Below are 16,939 nucleotides of genomic sequence, written 5' to 3'. Positions count from 1 at the left end.
AATTTATATAAAAAAACTATTAACCACCCACTATTCAAACTCATCTCAAATCTAAATAGATTAATAAAAATATGCCTAATTTAATTAAAATAATTAAATAATTACAAGAAAAGTACACCCATTATATATATATATATATATATTACGTAATTATTTGACATTTAATAATCAATACCATATACTATTTATTTATAAGAATATAAAATGAGTGAATTACTATAAAAACATAAATAATTTTATAAATTAATTTTAAATCCACAAAATTTAATATTAATTATTTCACAAAATTCAAGTGAGCATGGCACGCACAATTATAAAAACTATTGGGATCTATGACAAGCATAAAAAAAAAAATAATAATAAAAATAAAAGTATTTTTTTTATTATCCAAATGATTATTTAATTTAATTATTTTTTAAAAAAAATTCAGTGGGTAATAAAATAATAGTTCAAATTCACTTTATATTTTTAAAAATGTAATTTTTTTAATTTCTTTAATTTCTTTATATATTTTTTTATTTCAATTTCAGATTATTTAATAAATTTGATATAAGATTTAAATCTAAAATAATTAAAAAAAATAAAATTAAAATAATTTTATTGGAAAAGCCGACCACATAAGAGGAGTGGGTCCCACCTCTTCTTCGATCTGCAGTCAACCGGCTTAAGTCACGCGGCTTAATATCTCTGACGCTTTAATTAATTAATTTATTTTTATTTAAGCAATAAAATAATAATGTAAAAATTAAAATAAAAAATAATAATATTATTATCCTTAAAGACAAAAAACGACCTGCTTGCGCTTCGATGTATTTCGTCTAGCTCTTTGGCTGAGTGGGTCCCTCTGAAACAGATATGTTTGGTGACTGAGATATGCTGTTCCTTACCCTGGATTGCATTATTCATTTTTCCACCCCGTCCGTATTCACAAACTCGATATTGCCAACTTTGACCCGTTATGTATCTACTATGAGTCTCACCGTCTGTTAGGGAGAAGTTTTCATTCCCATTTGACATGTTATGTATTCGTCGTCAGTCTCACAATCCATTAGGAAGAGGTTTCTACATCCCATTAGGCTGGTTGTGTGTCTGTCGTTAGCTTCATAGTCTGTCAGGGAGAGGTTTTCACATTTTCTTTGGCCCGTTACGTATCCATCGTCAGTCTCACGGTCTATTAGGAAAGTGTTTTCATACCCTTATAACGAATGTTTCGTTTCTCTCTTCAACTGATGTGGGATCTCACAATCCACCATCTTTGGAAGTTCAGCGTCATCGTCAGTGAGCAATCCATCCCCTTGGGGGCTAATGGCTCTGATACCATTTGTAACAGCTCAACCTCACCCGTAGTAGATATTGTCCGCTTTGACCCATTACGTATCATCGTCAGCCTCACAGTTTTAAAAGTGTGAGAAACTTATGCCTATCATTCTCTAAATAATAGAATTTGTTTCCATTTGATTGTTTGCATTCAAATTTTAGTCATAACATATCACATGTCAAATCAAAAGAAGAGTTAGATAGATGGACAGACAAACCTACGTCTCTCGGTTATGGATATAAGTGGGTCGATTCAGTTCTTACTATAAATACAAGTGGGTTGATTCGATTTTTGGACTGTAAGTAGTTTGATTCAGTGTTACAATGAGTTTTTTGAAAAATCAAATCGAACTCCCTGATTTCACCTCCACTCAATCTAGGTAAATTTGTAACGACCCATGTCCAACACTTGATAGCTCCGACATTCTCACCGACCAAACACGAGTCGTTCCAGCATACTTTGTCTTCACTCACATGCATCTCATGAAAATTCTTAGCTCCAAGTAAAACATGTTTAACCATGTAGATCCTATGATTGATCTACCAAAAAGGAAAGTGCATATCCTCAGGATTGCTCTCATTCGGACGTGATCTCAGTTCATTCATCTATCCCACTTTTACTCGGGTTTGAATTTTCCTCACACCACCTGTCGATAAAACCCGTTCTTGAGCTAAAAAAAAAAAAATGTAAATGAAGGGGTATGTGTATTTTGTTGAATTATTGTGGAAAGGGAACATTAATGGTTTGCCCTATTGTGTAGTGTAACATTTGAAGTTGATAAGTTTGTTTTCATGGGTTCCATGACAAACGGACAGCCTGTCGTTTCTCTCTCTTACTTTGACATACACAATTTTCTTGCTCCAAAAACAAATTTGGATAAAGTCTTTGATTCATGCTCGGCACTAATAACACTTCGAGATTTGACCCGAAAAAAAAAAAAATTAGAGGGGTTCAAAAGACTCGAGGTAACAACTCAAGTCACCGCTAGCAGATATTTTTGTTCTTACACTTTCTGCTTCCACTCAAAGTTTTTAAAACGCATTTGTTTGGAAGAAATTTTCACTCTTATAAGAAATGTTTCATTCCCCTCTCCAACCGACGTGGGATCTCACAGTTCACTCCCTTACGAACCCAACATCCTCTCTCCTCTCCAACCGACGTGGGATCTTACAGTCCACCCCCTTACGGGACCCCCCAATCCATCCTCATTCAGGACCCAACCTCCTCGTTGACACACCCCTAATGTCCATCTCCTTTTGGAGCCCAACGCCCATAAGGGAAAGCCCTGGTAAACTTGGGTGGTTACACAATGATTCAAAAAACTTAATCGACCCGACCAACCTAATGAGTGTGATTTGAGTTGGATTATTAATCTATTTGGGTTGGGCCGTGTTCGAATACATGAAAACTTTCGTTTAGTTGATTCATGAACGTCTTTAAAACTAGTTTTTAATTAAATTAAATACATTTTATAAATACAAAAATAAAAATAAAGTTTTTGTGGATTTAAGGTCCCGTATATTGTGACGAACAACCTGACTCGGGTTTTGAAAATATAATAAGAAAGCGCCCCTAGTTGAGCTTGATCTCCAAAATTTGATGTCATTGGTTCAAATCCTACCCAACTAAGTCGACTTTTTTTAAAAATTAAAAATTAAATAATTATCGACCTTTTGAGTAAATTAATATTTAAATGTTAACTAAATTAGAAAAAAAGAAAAAAGAATTAAAAGAAAAATATTAAACAACTAAAAAGATAATTTGTCATTTCCTTACCAACTGCCTTTCTTTTCTAAATAATATGCTTTCATTGATCCCAAATTAACACCATAATATCCAAAAAAAAAAAAATATTCATATTTATAATTTTATCCCAAAAGTGGCAAAATAATAACACTATTATAGCATATTTATAGTACTCAATAACAAAATAAAAGGTGGCATGTGCCTCTCAAACTTGTGTCGGGTACTAACTCATAGCTGAGTCGTGTACATCGACCAGGTTACCGAAAATGACCAAAGATTTCTAAATTCTAAACTGTTTGAGATAGCTACCTAATGTCATAATCGTACTTTGATGGCAATGAACTTGCGATTGTGCGGCACTCACTTCACAGCAGCAAGTGAATTAAACCTATTCGTTCTTACGTTGCCTACGGCCAAACGACGTTTGCTCGAGCTTCTAGAGCCCCAGTTCAAGAATAAAGTTTTAAAAAACGGGGGTAGAGAGATTTCGAAAGAGAGTTTTGAAAGCAAGATTTGAGAAATTGAAATTTGTATTATATGGGAATGTAAGCAAAAGACAACAACAACGACTTACTGTATATAACTATAGGGTAGTGAGAAGCTGACAACTAGTCATATCCCCCAATATAACTATCAGGTAGGGAGGAGTTGACAACTAGTCATATCCGCTGACAACTAATCATATCCCCTATAGTACATTTTGAGGCCTAGACATGATTTTCTGAAACGTAAGAAAAACATTACAACATGGAAAAACATAAAAGATTTGGCTTGACATGGGCATGCAGTCATGGGCAACACGCTCTAAACGAGCATGACCATGACACCAATAATACAGCTCACCAACTTCACGCCTCCACGGGAGGCTCTGCTTTTGTCAAATTCTTCATTTGACGATCGATTTGAGCCCGATATTTGGAGCATGAGAATCAATCATAGTGAAAGAAGAACAAGAAGATCTCTTATATCTATCTATTGTAGCTGGGCCATCATTAAATTAGGCTTAAAAATACATCACTTCCCATATTTAGGAGTTTATGGAAATAGAAGAACTTTCATAGGGAAAAATCATAAGGAAATGAATTGATATCAACTACCAGTTGCTAAACACTTAATCCTAGAGAGAGAAAGGGAGAGGTACAGTTCAAAGGAGGAAAAGTTATGGAGACACTTTCAAGCTCTTCAATACAGAAGAAAGCAGAGAAAGCTTCTGTGGAGCTCTTTGTTTGTAATCTTTTTCCAAGGCTGTTGCTGCTAAAGACTGCAGCTCTGGACCCTCCTTGTCTTCCTTGTTTCGGCCTCGACTCAGTTGTGCAATGGCAGAAGTACACTGTTTAACAAAAGAAAAGGACAAAAATTAGCTCGAAAAACGACGGGAATGCGAGGAATTCTAGGTGACTTGCTTTTGTTTTAAGTCTGTGAGGAATTATACTTCTGGTCTGCATACTTTAGACTTTAAACGCTTTGATCGTCGCTACTTTAGTTCGTTTCGGTCCTGACATGGCACCATGTGGAAATAGACCTCGAGACTATGCCATATTGTCTCGTGCGTATGAGAAGTTGATGTGGTAACATGTCAACTTCTACATGGTGCCATGTCGGGTTTTGTTACTATTTTACCAGATAACAAATCAACATAAAACACCTTAAAGAAGGAACGAGGATGTAACAGCCCAAGCCCAAGCCCACCGCGCTAGCAGATATTGTCCTCTTTGAGCTTTCCCCTCGAGGTTTTTAAAACACGTCTGCTAAAGAGAGATTTCCACACCCTTATAAAGAATGTTTCGTTCTCCTCTGCAATCGATGTGGGATCTCATTTCCCCACCTTAATGGTGAGATCCTACATCGATTGGGGTCGAGAACGAAGCATTATTTATAAGAGTGTGGAAACCTCTCCCTAACAGACGATGCATTTTCAAAACCGTGAAGAGAAGCCCGAAAGAGAAAGCTCAAAAAAGACAATATTTATTAGTAGTGGGCTTGGACTGTTACTCGAAGTTCAGAGACTAATGATAATTGAACTTTCATTTTAGGACAAAAGCTGACGAAGTCTTATCATAGAGGTACAAAGGAACACAGAGGAAACATAAAGCTCGAGTTATTAGCCGAAAATGAAGGAGATATTCCATGACAGTGAGGAGTATCAAACGCATGGTTATAATGAGTATAACAATTGCTGTGGTGCAGAAGATTGGCAGAGAGAGCTTACCAAGCAAATGCCGAACAGGGCTCTCGTATTTTTGCCTCCAGTCAAGTCTATAGTAGACGCATAGTATTTCTTTGCTGTCTGAAGGTTTTCTAGGCCGCCTAGTGTGTAAAGTACCTGTATTTAGAAATGTGGGTACTTTTCAGCTGTTATCTTAGGTGTAAAACACTCAAAAGAGAAATATACAAAAACATTACTTTCCCAGGACCCCAGCCCCGTCTCAAGTCGATCATCAGATGACTTGTTTATGACTTCAGTTGGATCAAAATCCTAGGTCTCATTCCGTCTGGGATCTTGTGGAACGGCTTGGAAGGAACATTCTTCTCTAGTAGTAGAAGGTTGATAACTATAATCCAATATGTGAGATCCACATCAGTTGGGGAGGAGAACGAAACATATTTTATAAAGGTGTGAAAATCTCTCCCTAGTAGACGTGTTTCAAAAACCTTAAAAGGAATCTCAAAAGGAAAAGCCCGAAGAGGACAATATTTGTTAGCGATGGGCTTGGGCCGTTACAAATGGTATCAGAGCCAAACACCGAATAATGTGCCAATGAGGAGGCTGAGCCTCAAAGGGGGTGGATAGGAGGCGATGTGCCAGCAAGGATGCTGGGCTCCAAAGGAGAGTGGATTGAGGGGTCCCATATCAATTGGAGAAGGGAACAAGTGTCAACGAGGAAACTAAGCCCTGAAGGGGGGTGAATTGTGAGATTCCACATTAGTTGGGGAGGAGAACGAAGCATTCTTTTTAAGGGTGTGAAAACCTCTCCCTAGCAAACGCGTTTAAAAACCTTAAGGGAAAGCCCGAAAGGGAAAGCACAAAAAAAACAATATCTACTAGCTGTGGGATTGGGCCGTTACACAATCAGTTTGTAGTAGGAATTCTATATATCTTATTTGTTTGTTTGAAATTCTATCTAAGTGCCCCAAGACGTGAGAAACAGGCTTGGTATAGGGAATCCGGTGAATCGGAAGCTAGCTCTCTTGGCTACGGACCTCTGATGCTTTCCATTAGAGTCTAGTTCTTTTTAAGAAAGAAACCAAGCCTTCAATGAATGAATATACAAGGGCAACACTAAATCAATAGCCCTACAAAGGGAAACCACTCAAAGAAAGTCACTCCAGTCCAGAAGAATCTAGCCAAGCTAATAATTACAGAAAGCGAGGCCTTAAATCTAACGCTATCACATACGTCTTTCCAGGACTACTCAACTCAAAACATTCTGCTATTTTAAAAATCGACCTTCCTACCTCATATTTTATAAGATTGCAGGAGAAAGGAATCATTAGACAATCAATATGATCTAATAAAGGACCCGTGCAGCCAGCACCGACATAAAGCTCGGTCAAATTTATGAATTATGAACAAAGAATGTACGAACTTTATACCCCAATAAACTTCCCTAGAACATTAAAGTTAAAGAAGCGGAAGATACGAGCAATCGTGAACGAAGAGCTACTTACATCTGCATAAGCTAAGTGATGCAGAGGAACTGTGGGCTGAGATAATATCAGCTCCTCATAGCAAAAAACCGCCTGCTTGTACCTAAGACACAGATACACAATACAGATCTCTCAATTGGGAACACAATAGACTGATTCGGTCAGTAGTAATCAATAGAAAAAAACTCGAACAGGGAAATTGCTTACATTTTGAGAGAAATATATAATTCAGCCAGTTCTCTCCAGGCATCATGATCAGCCATAAATCTATGATAAAGGAAGAAAAAATCCAGCCATGACTTATGTAAGATAGTAAAAAGAAATCTGAAAGACTCCTTTTAAAGCTTTTCGAATAAGAGGAATGCAAAAATTTCGCTCACGTTTCAAGATATTTGTTGAGGCGTTCGATAGCCCCAGCAGTGTTGCCTTGTGCTTTCGCCAGAGCCACCCTCCTTTTCTGTACTACCTGCCATTAAATCCACATTGCATGGTAAAAACTAAAAAATAAAAAATACATATAAATTGCTTCACGAAGAACGGTCGAAATAGCTACTTGATCAAACGGGTTTTCTTCCAAAAGGCTGGCGTAAGCTTTTTCTGCCTCGGACCAAAGTCCCTTTGCTTCAAGCAGCATAGCCTCTAGCCTCCCTGTGACAAGGTAGTCCTATAATCCATTAAAATACTTATAATATCTATCAAGTAAATCATATTAGATTAACAACATTCAAGTAGCTGATCAACAATAAACAGAAATTCTATCCACAGTTAGAGAAACTAGTTGAGACTAGTAGGCCAGGCCAACTAGTGTAACAGCCCAAGCCCATCACTAGCAAATATTGTCATCTTTGAACTTTTCCTTTTGGGCTTCCCCACAAGATTTTAAAACGAGTCTACTATGGAAAGGTTTCCACACCCTCATAAAGGGTGTTTCGTTCTCCTCCCCAACTGATGTGGGATCTCACAATCTACCCCCCTCGGGGCCCAACGTCCTTACTGGCACACCGCCTCGTGTCTACCCCCCTTCAGGGAACAACCTCCTCGATGGCACATTGCTCGGTGTCTGGCCCTAATACCATTTGTAATGGTTCAGGTCCACCGCTAGCACATATTATCCTCTTTGGGCTTTCCCTTTCGGGCTTCCCTGCAAGGTTTTAAAACGTGTCTACTAGGGAAAGGTTTTCATACCCTTATAAAGGGTGTTTCGTTCTCCTCCCCAACCGATGTGGGATCTCACAACTAGTTTGCCATATTTATCTTGGGTAGGTAGGCTAGGCCACTCCAGTGGTTTTCAATCCATGGCCAGTAGCTCAATTCCCTTTGCTTATAAGGGTTGGCGTTCCATCCCGAGTGCGTTCAGATTAGCTTGGAGCACCCACGATGGCCTTCATAAGCCTCTCTCCATCGAGTAGCTTAAAGAGAAAACTAAGATTTTGTGGTTGAATGCCTGCAGAGCTCTTTTTCGGGCTTATGGAAAGAAAGAAATAGCAGACGATTTTCAGATAACACTCCCTTGAGCATTTTTTTGTGTGAAAGTGTATAGTTTTCTGTCTCTACTTGGAATGCTCTACACAAATCTTTATGTAATGCAGGGAAAATTCTCATCAATCGAGATTCGAGTCCTTTTATTTTTTGATCCTCCGTTTCAGACTGAGGGATTCCTCATCCCTAAGGGTTCCCTCTTTTAATCTTATCTGTTTTCCTTGTTTCCCATAAAAAAGAATTATCAGATACGAACACGAAACATAGGGTCAACCTCAATTACAAAATCAAACAAGAATACTGTATCGAAATACTATAAATTATTTTTAGCATACCAACTCTTTTACTCTGTGGAAACTTCTTCTGAAGAACCTTTATGCAATCCTACAAAAACATTGCAGAGTGTAAGGCGTTCATCATTCATTCCATGGCATAAAGTTCTCAAAACCAAAAGTGATCAAATGACCATATTAAAATTTTATGAACCGAAGCGTAAATTGCACCTTTGCAACATCTATAGCTTGGCAGTCCAGTGCTGCAATAGCTACCTGTTCATACAGGGTCCATTCTGCACCAACCAACAGATCATAGTCAGGAAGACATTTTCACTAAAATTTAGAGGCATAAGGATGGAAGATTTCTAATGATAAATCTTCTATTATACAACACAACAAGTCAACAATAACAAAAAGAAAAGAGAGAGTAAGGAAGAATTTTAATCCATATATTCAAAAGAACCATTATCCTTATGACCAAACAAGGACCAGCTTAGTGGTTCCTCTCCTTTTCTCTTTCCCCCCGAACACAAAATCAATCTTGTCATCAAACTCGACTAAGAGTTCCTAATCGAAAAAGTAAATTGAACGTGGAAGGAGTTTGTTATGTTCCACCGCAGTTACACCAGAAAGAAAAGTCTCCATATGAGCTCCCATTCTGCAGCGTGGTGGCAAGACCAATAGGGGATTGGCTCCGAGTGTAGATAGAGTCAAATCTACAGAGTTCATGCAAATACATAGGCCCCTTCTCTTTTGGATGAATGGGGTGATTTTTTAGGAGCCAATAATCCATGTGCAAGTGCCATTCACATGGAACCTTTCCCCTCTTTGGCCTTCCAAGTTCTTCAAAGTTCTCATTTGAATATTTGCTTCTACCACCAAAATCTGCACCGATGGCCGCTCCGCCCAAGGTTTTGCAGCGACCAACGTGCCCTCCTACTCATCGAGGCCTAGCATTTGCCCCGACGGCCGAGTATAGGTCGCGCTTCAGCGCCATCCATTTTCGGGGCTAGTTGATTCGGCAAGTGAGTTATTACACCTCCTAAGCGGATTTCGACTTCCATAACCTCCGTCCTATTGTCTTAATCGACCAACACCCTTTGCGGGATCTAGGTTAGCGCGCAGTTAGGCACCATAATTAAAAGAGTACATGAAGAAAAACTCATATTCAAGGTTTCTTCTAATGAACCATTTGGCAATGAAAACCACTGTTAGTCCATCCAACTATTTAGGCTCTTGTTCTTAAAGCTATCATCATTTGAGCTGCAATTTTTCACATCATAATCTACTAATTAAGCAGGAACCAGAATACAGGAATCCAAAACAAAATCACAGAGCATGATGCACAAAGCTCCACCACCGAATTCAAATTGGAATAAACAAAGAAACCTCAATTAACTTGAATCTAAATGACAATGATCAAAACCGAATTGATTTCTCCAAAATCCAAGCATTACAAAACAAATGAATCTAGAAGAGATCATATCTTCAAATCCAGATTGAAGAATCAACAAACAGGCTAAAACTCACCCTCGTGGCCGAGACCGGATCGCTTCCGGGAATCATTCAAGATCGATAATCCATGATTTAAGACCTTATCAGAACGGCGAACTTTGAGCTTCCTGACAAGGCAAAGATACTCCCAAGCACCCCCGCCTCCATTATCGACCTGAGTCTCGAGTCTATTCAACTCGGCCTCCTCTGCTTTACTCACCATCTTCGCGAAATTCAGAGAGTGGCCGAGAAAATCGGATCGAGAATTACAAAGAATTTGCAGTTAAGTACAGACCTTCTCGGCCCAGTTCCCTCGCCGGCCGGCTGTTTGGATCTACTGGGTGCAATGGAGGGAAGAGAGAGAGGGAATTTGACTTGGATCGCCAAAATGGAATATGGGTCGGATCTGTTTGGTTTTGGGTTTTGGAGTTTGGATTTTGATTTTGGATTTGTGGGTCTCATCCAATCAAATGGGGCGGATTTTTTCATTTTATGGGTCTGATCAAATCAATTAGGATTTGCTCATCCAAACTAAGATCTTTCTCCTTGTTGGTGCCCACTAAAAAATCCATGGCTAAGGAACTAAAGCAAGGATTTTTCCGTTTCTTTTTATCTTCTTTTTCATGGATGTTTTCAGAAATATTCAAATTCATCCTTGTTGATGGAAATATTGAGAAAAGCATGATATGGACAAATTTTAAAGAGAATGGATATGTAGAATTAATAAATTCAAGTCGAAGCAGAAAAATCGATTGTGACATCCTACAATCCCACGTTGGTTGAGGAATAGAATGAAACATCATTTGTAAGGGTCTGGAAACCTTTCTTTAACAGACGCGTCTAAATCCTTAAGGGGAAGCCCGAAAGGGAAAACTTAAAAGAAAACAATATTTGTTAACAATGAGCTTGGGCTTGGTGCATTACAAATGATATCAGAGCCAGAACCAGACACGAAAAGGTGTGCCAGTAAGGATGGTGGCCTAAAATAGGGTGGATTTGGTGGGGTCCCACATCGATTGGAGAAAGGAACGAGTGCTAGCAAGGACGCTGGGCCCTGAAGGGAGTAGATTGTGACGAAACACCATTTATAAGAGTGTGGAAACCGTTCCCTAGTAGACGCGTTTTAAATCCTTAAGGGGAAGCCCAAAGAGAACAATATCTATTAGCGGTGGGCTTGGTCTTCGAACGTTACATCGATTAAACCAAGTTGATTAGATTAATGAGAACTATGCTCGATGACAAATCTTTTGAACTAACCCGAAATTTAAGTTAGTTAAGTTGGTGAACCAAGTAATTTGAATAGAATTCACACCCCAACCAAATCTAATTCTATATTTTGAATTAGTTTTGTTGTTTTTTTTTTAATTATTTAAAAATAAATTACTTGTATACTTAGATGTTACATTAATAACTAAAATCTTATGAAACTTAAATATCAAATATTTAAAAGTTACAATGCATCCCTAATATCGGTTATAGACATCAAATATTCTTCATTTTCGTAATAATCTTTAAAATGGGTTGAGTTGGATTGTAACCCTATTTTCGAGTTGGTCGAGTTAACACAGGTCAAAAGAATGACCCAACACAACCCAGATTGAAAAAGGTTGACCCAACCCAACCTTAATGGTTCAGGTCGTCGGCTCATGTGGACGCTCTTTTTTCTTTTTTTCAACAATCAAATTTTGATAAATTGTCGTATTCGAACAATCAATCACAAGAGATACATTATCGACCCGACTTTCGAATCGGACTCCTTTTCATGGTAATACAAGTATTGTAGCAATGGAATGCTTCATCATCTACCATTGACCTTATTGTTAAGCTCAAACTTCCTCGTTCACCCCCATAGCAACCATATTCAAACCCGACAACCTCATTAGGATCGAACGAGAAACCCGACTCGTATATTAAACTTTCAAAACTTAGAGCAGCTTGAGAGGATGCTTTTAATCTTTACAAGGAGTACTACTAAGCTATAAATACTTACGAGAAGGACGAACCTCACGAGTACGTAGCGAGCGACATGTAAACTTCGATCCATGAGCTTAAAACACGAACAGCAAACTGGCAGCTGAAAAGATCAATCACGAGCAGATGTGGTCGGGTTCGTCGTCTTGGAAGGAAGCCTGCAATGTATGCTACATAAATGAGAAAAAACAAAAGCAAACCGAGTTCAACACGTGGGGTGGGAGAGTTTGAACTCTCGAGTTCTTTGTCAATGGTATATGTCTTAACCAGTTGAGTTCTACTCAAGTGTCGACGAGTACTAGAGTGGGAAGATTAAGCACACCTAGAATCTAGTGCTCTACTGATATAGGGGAGAGATTTCCACATCTTATAAGAAATGTTTTGTTTCCATCTCCAACCGTTCAGCATCCTCGCTGGCACACTGCCCCGTGTCGAGCTCTAATACCATTTGTAACAGCTCAAACCCACCGCTAGTAGATATTGTTTTCTTTGGGTTTTCCTTTTAGGCTTCCCCTTATAAGGAATGCTTTATTACACTCTTCAATCGACGTGGGATCTCACAATCCACCCCCTTGGGGACTCAATGTCCTCGTTGGCATACCGTCTGGTTTCTAGCTCTGATCCATTTATAACCACCCAAACTCACCGCGAGCAAATGTTGTCCTTTTTGGGTTTTCCCTTCCAGGCTTCCCCTCAAGGCTTTTAGAATGCGTCGACTAGGGAGAGATTTTCACACCTTATAAGAAATGTTTTGTTTTCCTCTCCAACCGATGTAAGATCTTACAATTCACCCCTTTAGGGCTCTAGCGTCCTCGCTGGCACACCGTCCGGTGTCTGCCTCCAATACCATTTGTAACAACCTAAACCAACCGCTAGCAAATATTGTCCTCCTTGGGGTTTCCCTTCCGGGTTTCCCCTCAAGGTTTTAAAACGCGTCCGCTAAGGAGAGGTTTCCACACTCTTATAAAGAATGTTTCGTTCTCCTCCCCAACCGACGTGGGATCTCACAACAACAGTTTACTGGCCCTTTCATGACTCTAAAGGTAAGCATTGGTGCCAAACTCAAATACACTAAACAAGTAAGCATAACTTGTAACAGTTGGAATGACTAACCAAACAGCAAATCCATGCTTGTCTGCAACAGAAGAATCTCCTACAACAAAAGACAAAAAACCCGAGAAATCGTCGAACAAAGCAAAGTAAATGATGTCAGCACACAAGAACCAAAGTTCGTGAGTGATCAAGGGCATCGAGTAATATCGACCCCGAAAAATCAAATGGTTCGAGCAGAACAAATTGAATAACAAGCTAAAACAAGTGATCATATATTAGATATGTACTAGCCAGCAATGAAAAAGTTCATACAATCAAATGGCTCAGTTTACTCAAGAAGACAATGACGATCTTTTATCGGATCGAACGTAATCGAAGCAAGAAGAGATGATAAAAATCTCTCGATCGCTACGAGTTTCTCTTTTTTTTGTTAAAAATTAGAAAAAGAATACAAAAACCATTTCTCTATTCATTCTTCCAAGCATGTAACATCAATGAGAAACCAAGATCTTGTGTTTTGCTGTCTGAAAATCTCTGTGAGAAAGACCAGGACAAGACATTAGGATCACAAACTGGTTGACTTCCCCACAACTTTTCAGCAGACAAACATGTTTTGAACATAAAAACAGCATTGTTCCCAGCTGATGAACTAAACAACCAACTATGAACATCCCAAAACACTTCCACTGCAAGCCCTTCAACCAAAATGGTATGGTTCCCTCTAAACTTCCACTGCAGCCGCTTCACCTGCAACACGGTCTTCGAATCGACTCGAAGAATCAAGCACGGTTCGCTAACACCATTCGTATCGCACTCGATATTAATATCATGAATCTGACCATTATCACAAAACTGAGCTTTGGAACAGAACAATTTCTTCCCAAAAATATGCTCCTTCTTGGAAATGAATACAGCAGATGAAGGAACAGGGGAGGAATTTGACTTTTTGAAAGCTTCTTTTCTCAAATCCCCAAGAACAAGAACCATTTGTTTATCAACAACAATTCCCACATAATAACCCTCCAATGGCTCAGGCCCAGATCCAAATTTGGCGTTGGAAAGATCCCAATATATATCAATTTTACAAGAATAAGCTTCTAAACTTTTAGACCCTTTTCGTTTAGAGAACAGCCATGGCTTGATATCAACTTTACAGACACATTGATTTGAGGTATCATCAATGGCAATGCTTAGCCCTTGACCCATCAGATTTTTACTCCAAGTAATACTAATCAGACAAGAACGCCCTCGTAATCGACATTGATAAACACAAGTGACAAGGTTTTGAGCTGTCTTACCATTGTTGGAAGAAGAGAAATCTGCAACTTGGACGCCGTTTTCCCCAAAACACGATGGGAAATCCCTCATTTTCTGAGTTGAGAGCTTCAGAAATCAGGGGAAGGCGAGACAGAGAGTGCAAAAACAGGTTTAAATCGGCAATGATCAGAGGTGAACAACAAAAACCATCTCAGAAAAGCTTCAAAATCCACTCTGAATCAAAGAAATCAGAGAGAAAATTGAAGAAAACGAAACCCCATCTGAGAAAAGAGTTGAAAAACAGGTTTAAATCAGCAATGATCAGAGATGAACAACAAAACCCATCTCAGAAAAGCTTCAAAATCGACTCCAAATCGAAGAAATCAGAGAGAAAATTGAAGAAAACGAAACCCCAACTGAGAAATGGGTTGAAGAACAGCTTCAAAATCCACTCCAAATCGAAGAAATCAAAGAGAAAATTGAAGAAAACGAAACCCCATCTGAGAAATGGGTTGAAGAACAGGTCGTTGGGCTTCATCCGCCATGGAAATGGAAGGATTCTTGAAGGGTATAAGCAAACACCCACGAAGATTAGAGGGTGAGGGGAAGGGATTTTGGTTTGAAGAGAAGAATTGATAACGAATGGGAAAATTAAAGACAAATTTGCGGAATGTAGAATGTAAAATAATGAAGAAAAGCGACAGAGAAGAGATGTAAACAAAGAAAAAGTATACTCCTCTTCTTCCTCCAAACAAATTAACCAAAGAAAAAGAAGGAAAAAAATAAAAAAAGGAAAAAAAAAAAAAAGCGCCAAAAAGAGAGCGGATGAATAAGGAATTTAGTACAAAATATAAATCAAAGGTCTTAAATTTAACGGTAAATAGTACTTTAATGTAATTTAGCCCAAAATAAAATAAAATCGGTTGAAATCACTCAAAAGGCCATGGGATGTTGGGTGAAAATTTTTGTTTTATAGGGTCGAGTATAGAATGGAACTAGATGGGTGCTTGAGTTAGCTGTTGAGCTTCGACCCTATCTTGACTTCGAGGAGTGACAAACAACATAGAACAAATAATCGCTAGTGATGACTCCTTATGCTATGGTTATGTCCCACTATTAGTAGATATTGTTCGCTTCAGCCTATTACGTATTGTCATAAAAGGGTCTAGTCCTACACCAGTGCCTCGTATCGTCTAGTGACTAGCTTTGATACTATTTATACAGCTCAAGTCCACCGCTATTCACCGAGATCCAAGACATTGATCGACGAGAAAATAAAAGGGAAAAGAAGGTAGGGTTTCTCTCTTCTCTCTCTAAAGGGAAGCTTTGAGCTGTCATATATTCGTGTGAGAGATGAAGAGACCAAAAGATAAAATACAAAGAAGAGAAAGAGACATTCAAGGTGGCAAACCCACCATCTTCTTTCTATATCCTATGTTATGTAAAATCACTGCCCCCATCTTATCCAACAATCAATCCAAAAAAAACTCTTCAAATTTAAATTTCGAAACTTATTTTCGTTCATAAACGTTCAAATTTTGAATAATTCGAACATAGTAAAGGTGTATACGAATTGGGTTAGATTGAGAGAATCTTTTGTACCAACCAAAAAGTTCGGGTTGGTTGGGTTAGTGACCCTAACAACTCGAATAAACTTCACAACTTAACCCACTATTTTCAAGTTGGGTGTCGGATTTTTTTTTTTTTTCTAATTATTTAAAAAAAAAAAATCTCACTTATCCAATATATTGGTTAACCTTATTTTCGGATTTGTGGGTGACCTAACTAATGATGTCGATCTACGAACGTACTCGAATTTTTTAGGTTACATGACTATAAGCAAATAAACCAATATCGAAGTGACAACTAGTCATATCTCCCTTCGGGGAACAACCTCCTCATGGCACATAGTTCGGTGTCTGTCTCTTATACCATTTGTAACGACTCAGGCTCACTGCTAGCCAATATTGTCTTCTTTGGGTTTTTCATTTTCAGGCTTCTACTCAATGCTTTAAAATATGTCTTACTAGGGAAAAGTTTACACATGTTTGTTCTTCTCCCCAACCAATGTGAGATTCTCATCGTCCACACCTCAATATCTTTTATTAATTTAACCTATTAATTACATAAATATCTAAAGAGTTTGACAAAGACTCTCAACTCCGATATTTAATATCTTAAAACATACCATTTTAAAAAATATCTAATATCATCGAGTTTAATTTTTAATATTTTTATGACGANTTTTTTTTTTTTTTTTTTTTTTTTTTTTTTTTTTTTTTTTTTTTTTTTTTTTTTTTTTTTTTTTTTGTCTAGTTTGATAATAATTTTGTTTGCTAGTGTGATTTAGCGGGTTAAAATATATATATAGGGTTTTCCAATTCCCGTACCTCTCTTTGTTGCTAAAGAAATGGTACGGGAATCCATTTTCTAACGTTCTAGCCTCTAAGTCAACCAATAGGAAAGAAAATCTCTTAAGGTAATAGAGTAAGTTCGGGTTCTATTTTTTAACGCTCCGGTCATGAAATCCTAAATAAGCTCGAGTCATCGTGCTAGTTATAATGCTAGAGCAAGAGTCAACATGGAAGAACTCACGAGCCTTCAATATGACTACTGCAAACAGATGCCAACAACACTTTTTCTATTAGCTAATTAAAGACCGAGACAATCCAGCCTAATCCAATAAATGAATTTCTAA

At 38.1% G+C, this 16,939-nt stretch overlaps 2 protein-coding genes across 2 annotated transcripts; both read right to left on the bottom strand.

The window, feature by feature from the left end:
* Positions 1-4,003: 4,003 nt before the first annotated feature.
* Positions 4,004-10,398, bottom strand: LOC111465612 (ER membrane protein complex subunit 2-like). Its single transcript, XM_023110082.1, has 9 exons — positions 9,997-10,398; positions 8,695-8,759; positions 8,527-8,575; positions 7,266-7,360; positions 7,093-7,178; positions 6,920-6,979; positions 6,734-6,815; positions 5,274-5,387; positions 4,004-4,394 (listed from the first exon to the last, which is right to left on the bottom strand). The coding sequence occupies exons 1-9, from the start codon at positions 10,181-10,183 to the stop codon at positions 4,224-4,226; spliced, it is 909 nt and encodes a 302-aa protein (XP_022965850.1). The 5' UTR covers positions 10,184-10,398; the 3' UTR covers positions 4,004-4,223.
* A 2,814-nt stretch (positions 10,399-13,212) lies between these two features.
* Positions 13,213-15,029, bottom strand: LOC111465614. Its single transcript, XM_023110083.1, has 2 exons — positions 13,337-15,029; positions 13,213-13,300 (listed from the first exon to the last, which is right to left on the bottom strand). The coding sequence occupies exon 1, from the start codon at positions 14,350-14,352 to the stop codon at positions 13,450-13,452; it is 903 nt and encodes a 300-aa protein (XP_022965851.1). The 5' UTR covers positions 14,353-15,029; the 3' UTR covers positions 13,213-13,300; positions 13,337-13,449.
* Positions 15,030-16,939: the final 1,910 nt, after the last annotated feature.

Source organism: Cucurbita maxima, unplaced genomic scaffold, assembly GCF_002738345.1.
Source record: "Cucurbita maxima cultivar Rimu unplaced genomic scaffold, Cmax_1.0 Cma_Scf00029, whole genome shotgun sequence".
Lineage (NCBI taxonomy): Eukaryota > Viridiplantae > Streptophyta > Magnoliopsida > Cucurbitales > Cucurbitaceae > Cucurbita > Cucurbita maxima.
Note: the sequence above shows the minus strand (reverse complement) of the source record. Positions and strands in the feature narration are given on the sequence as shown.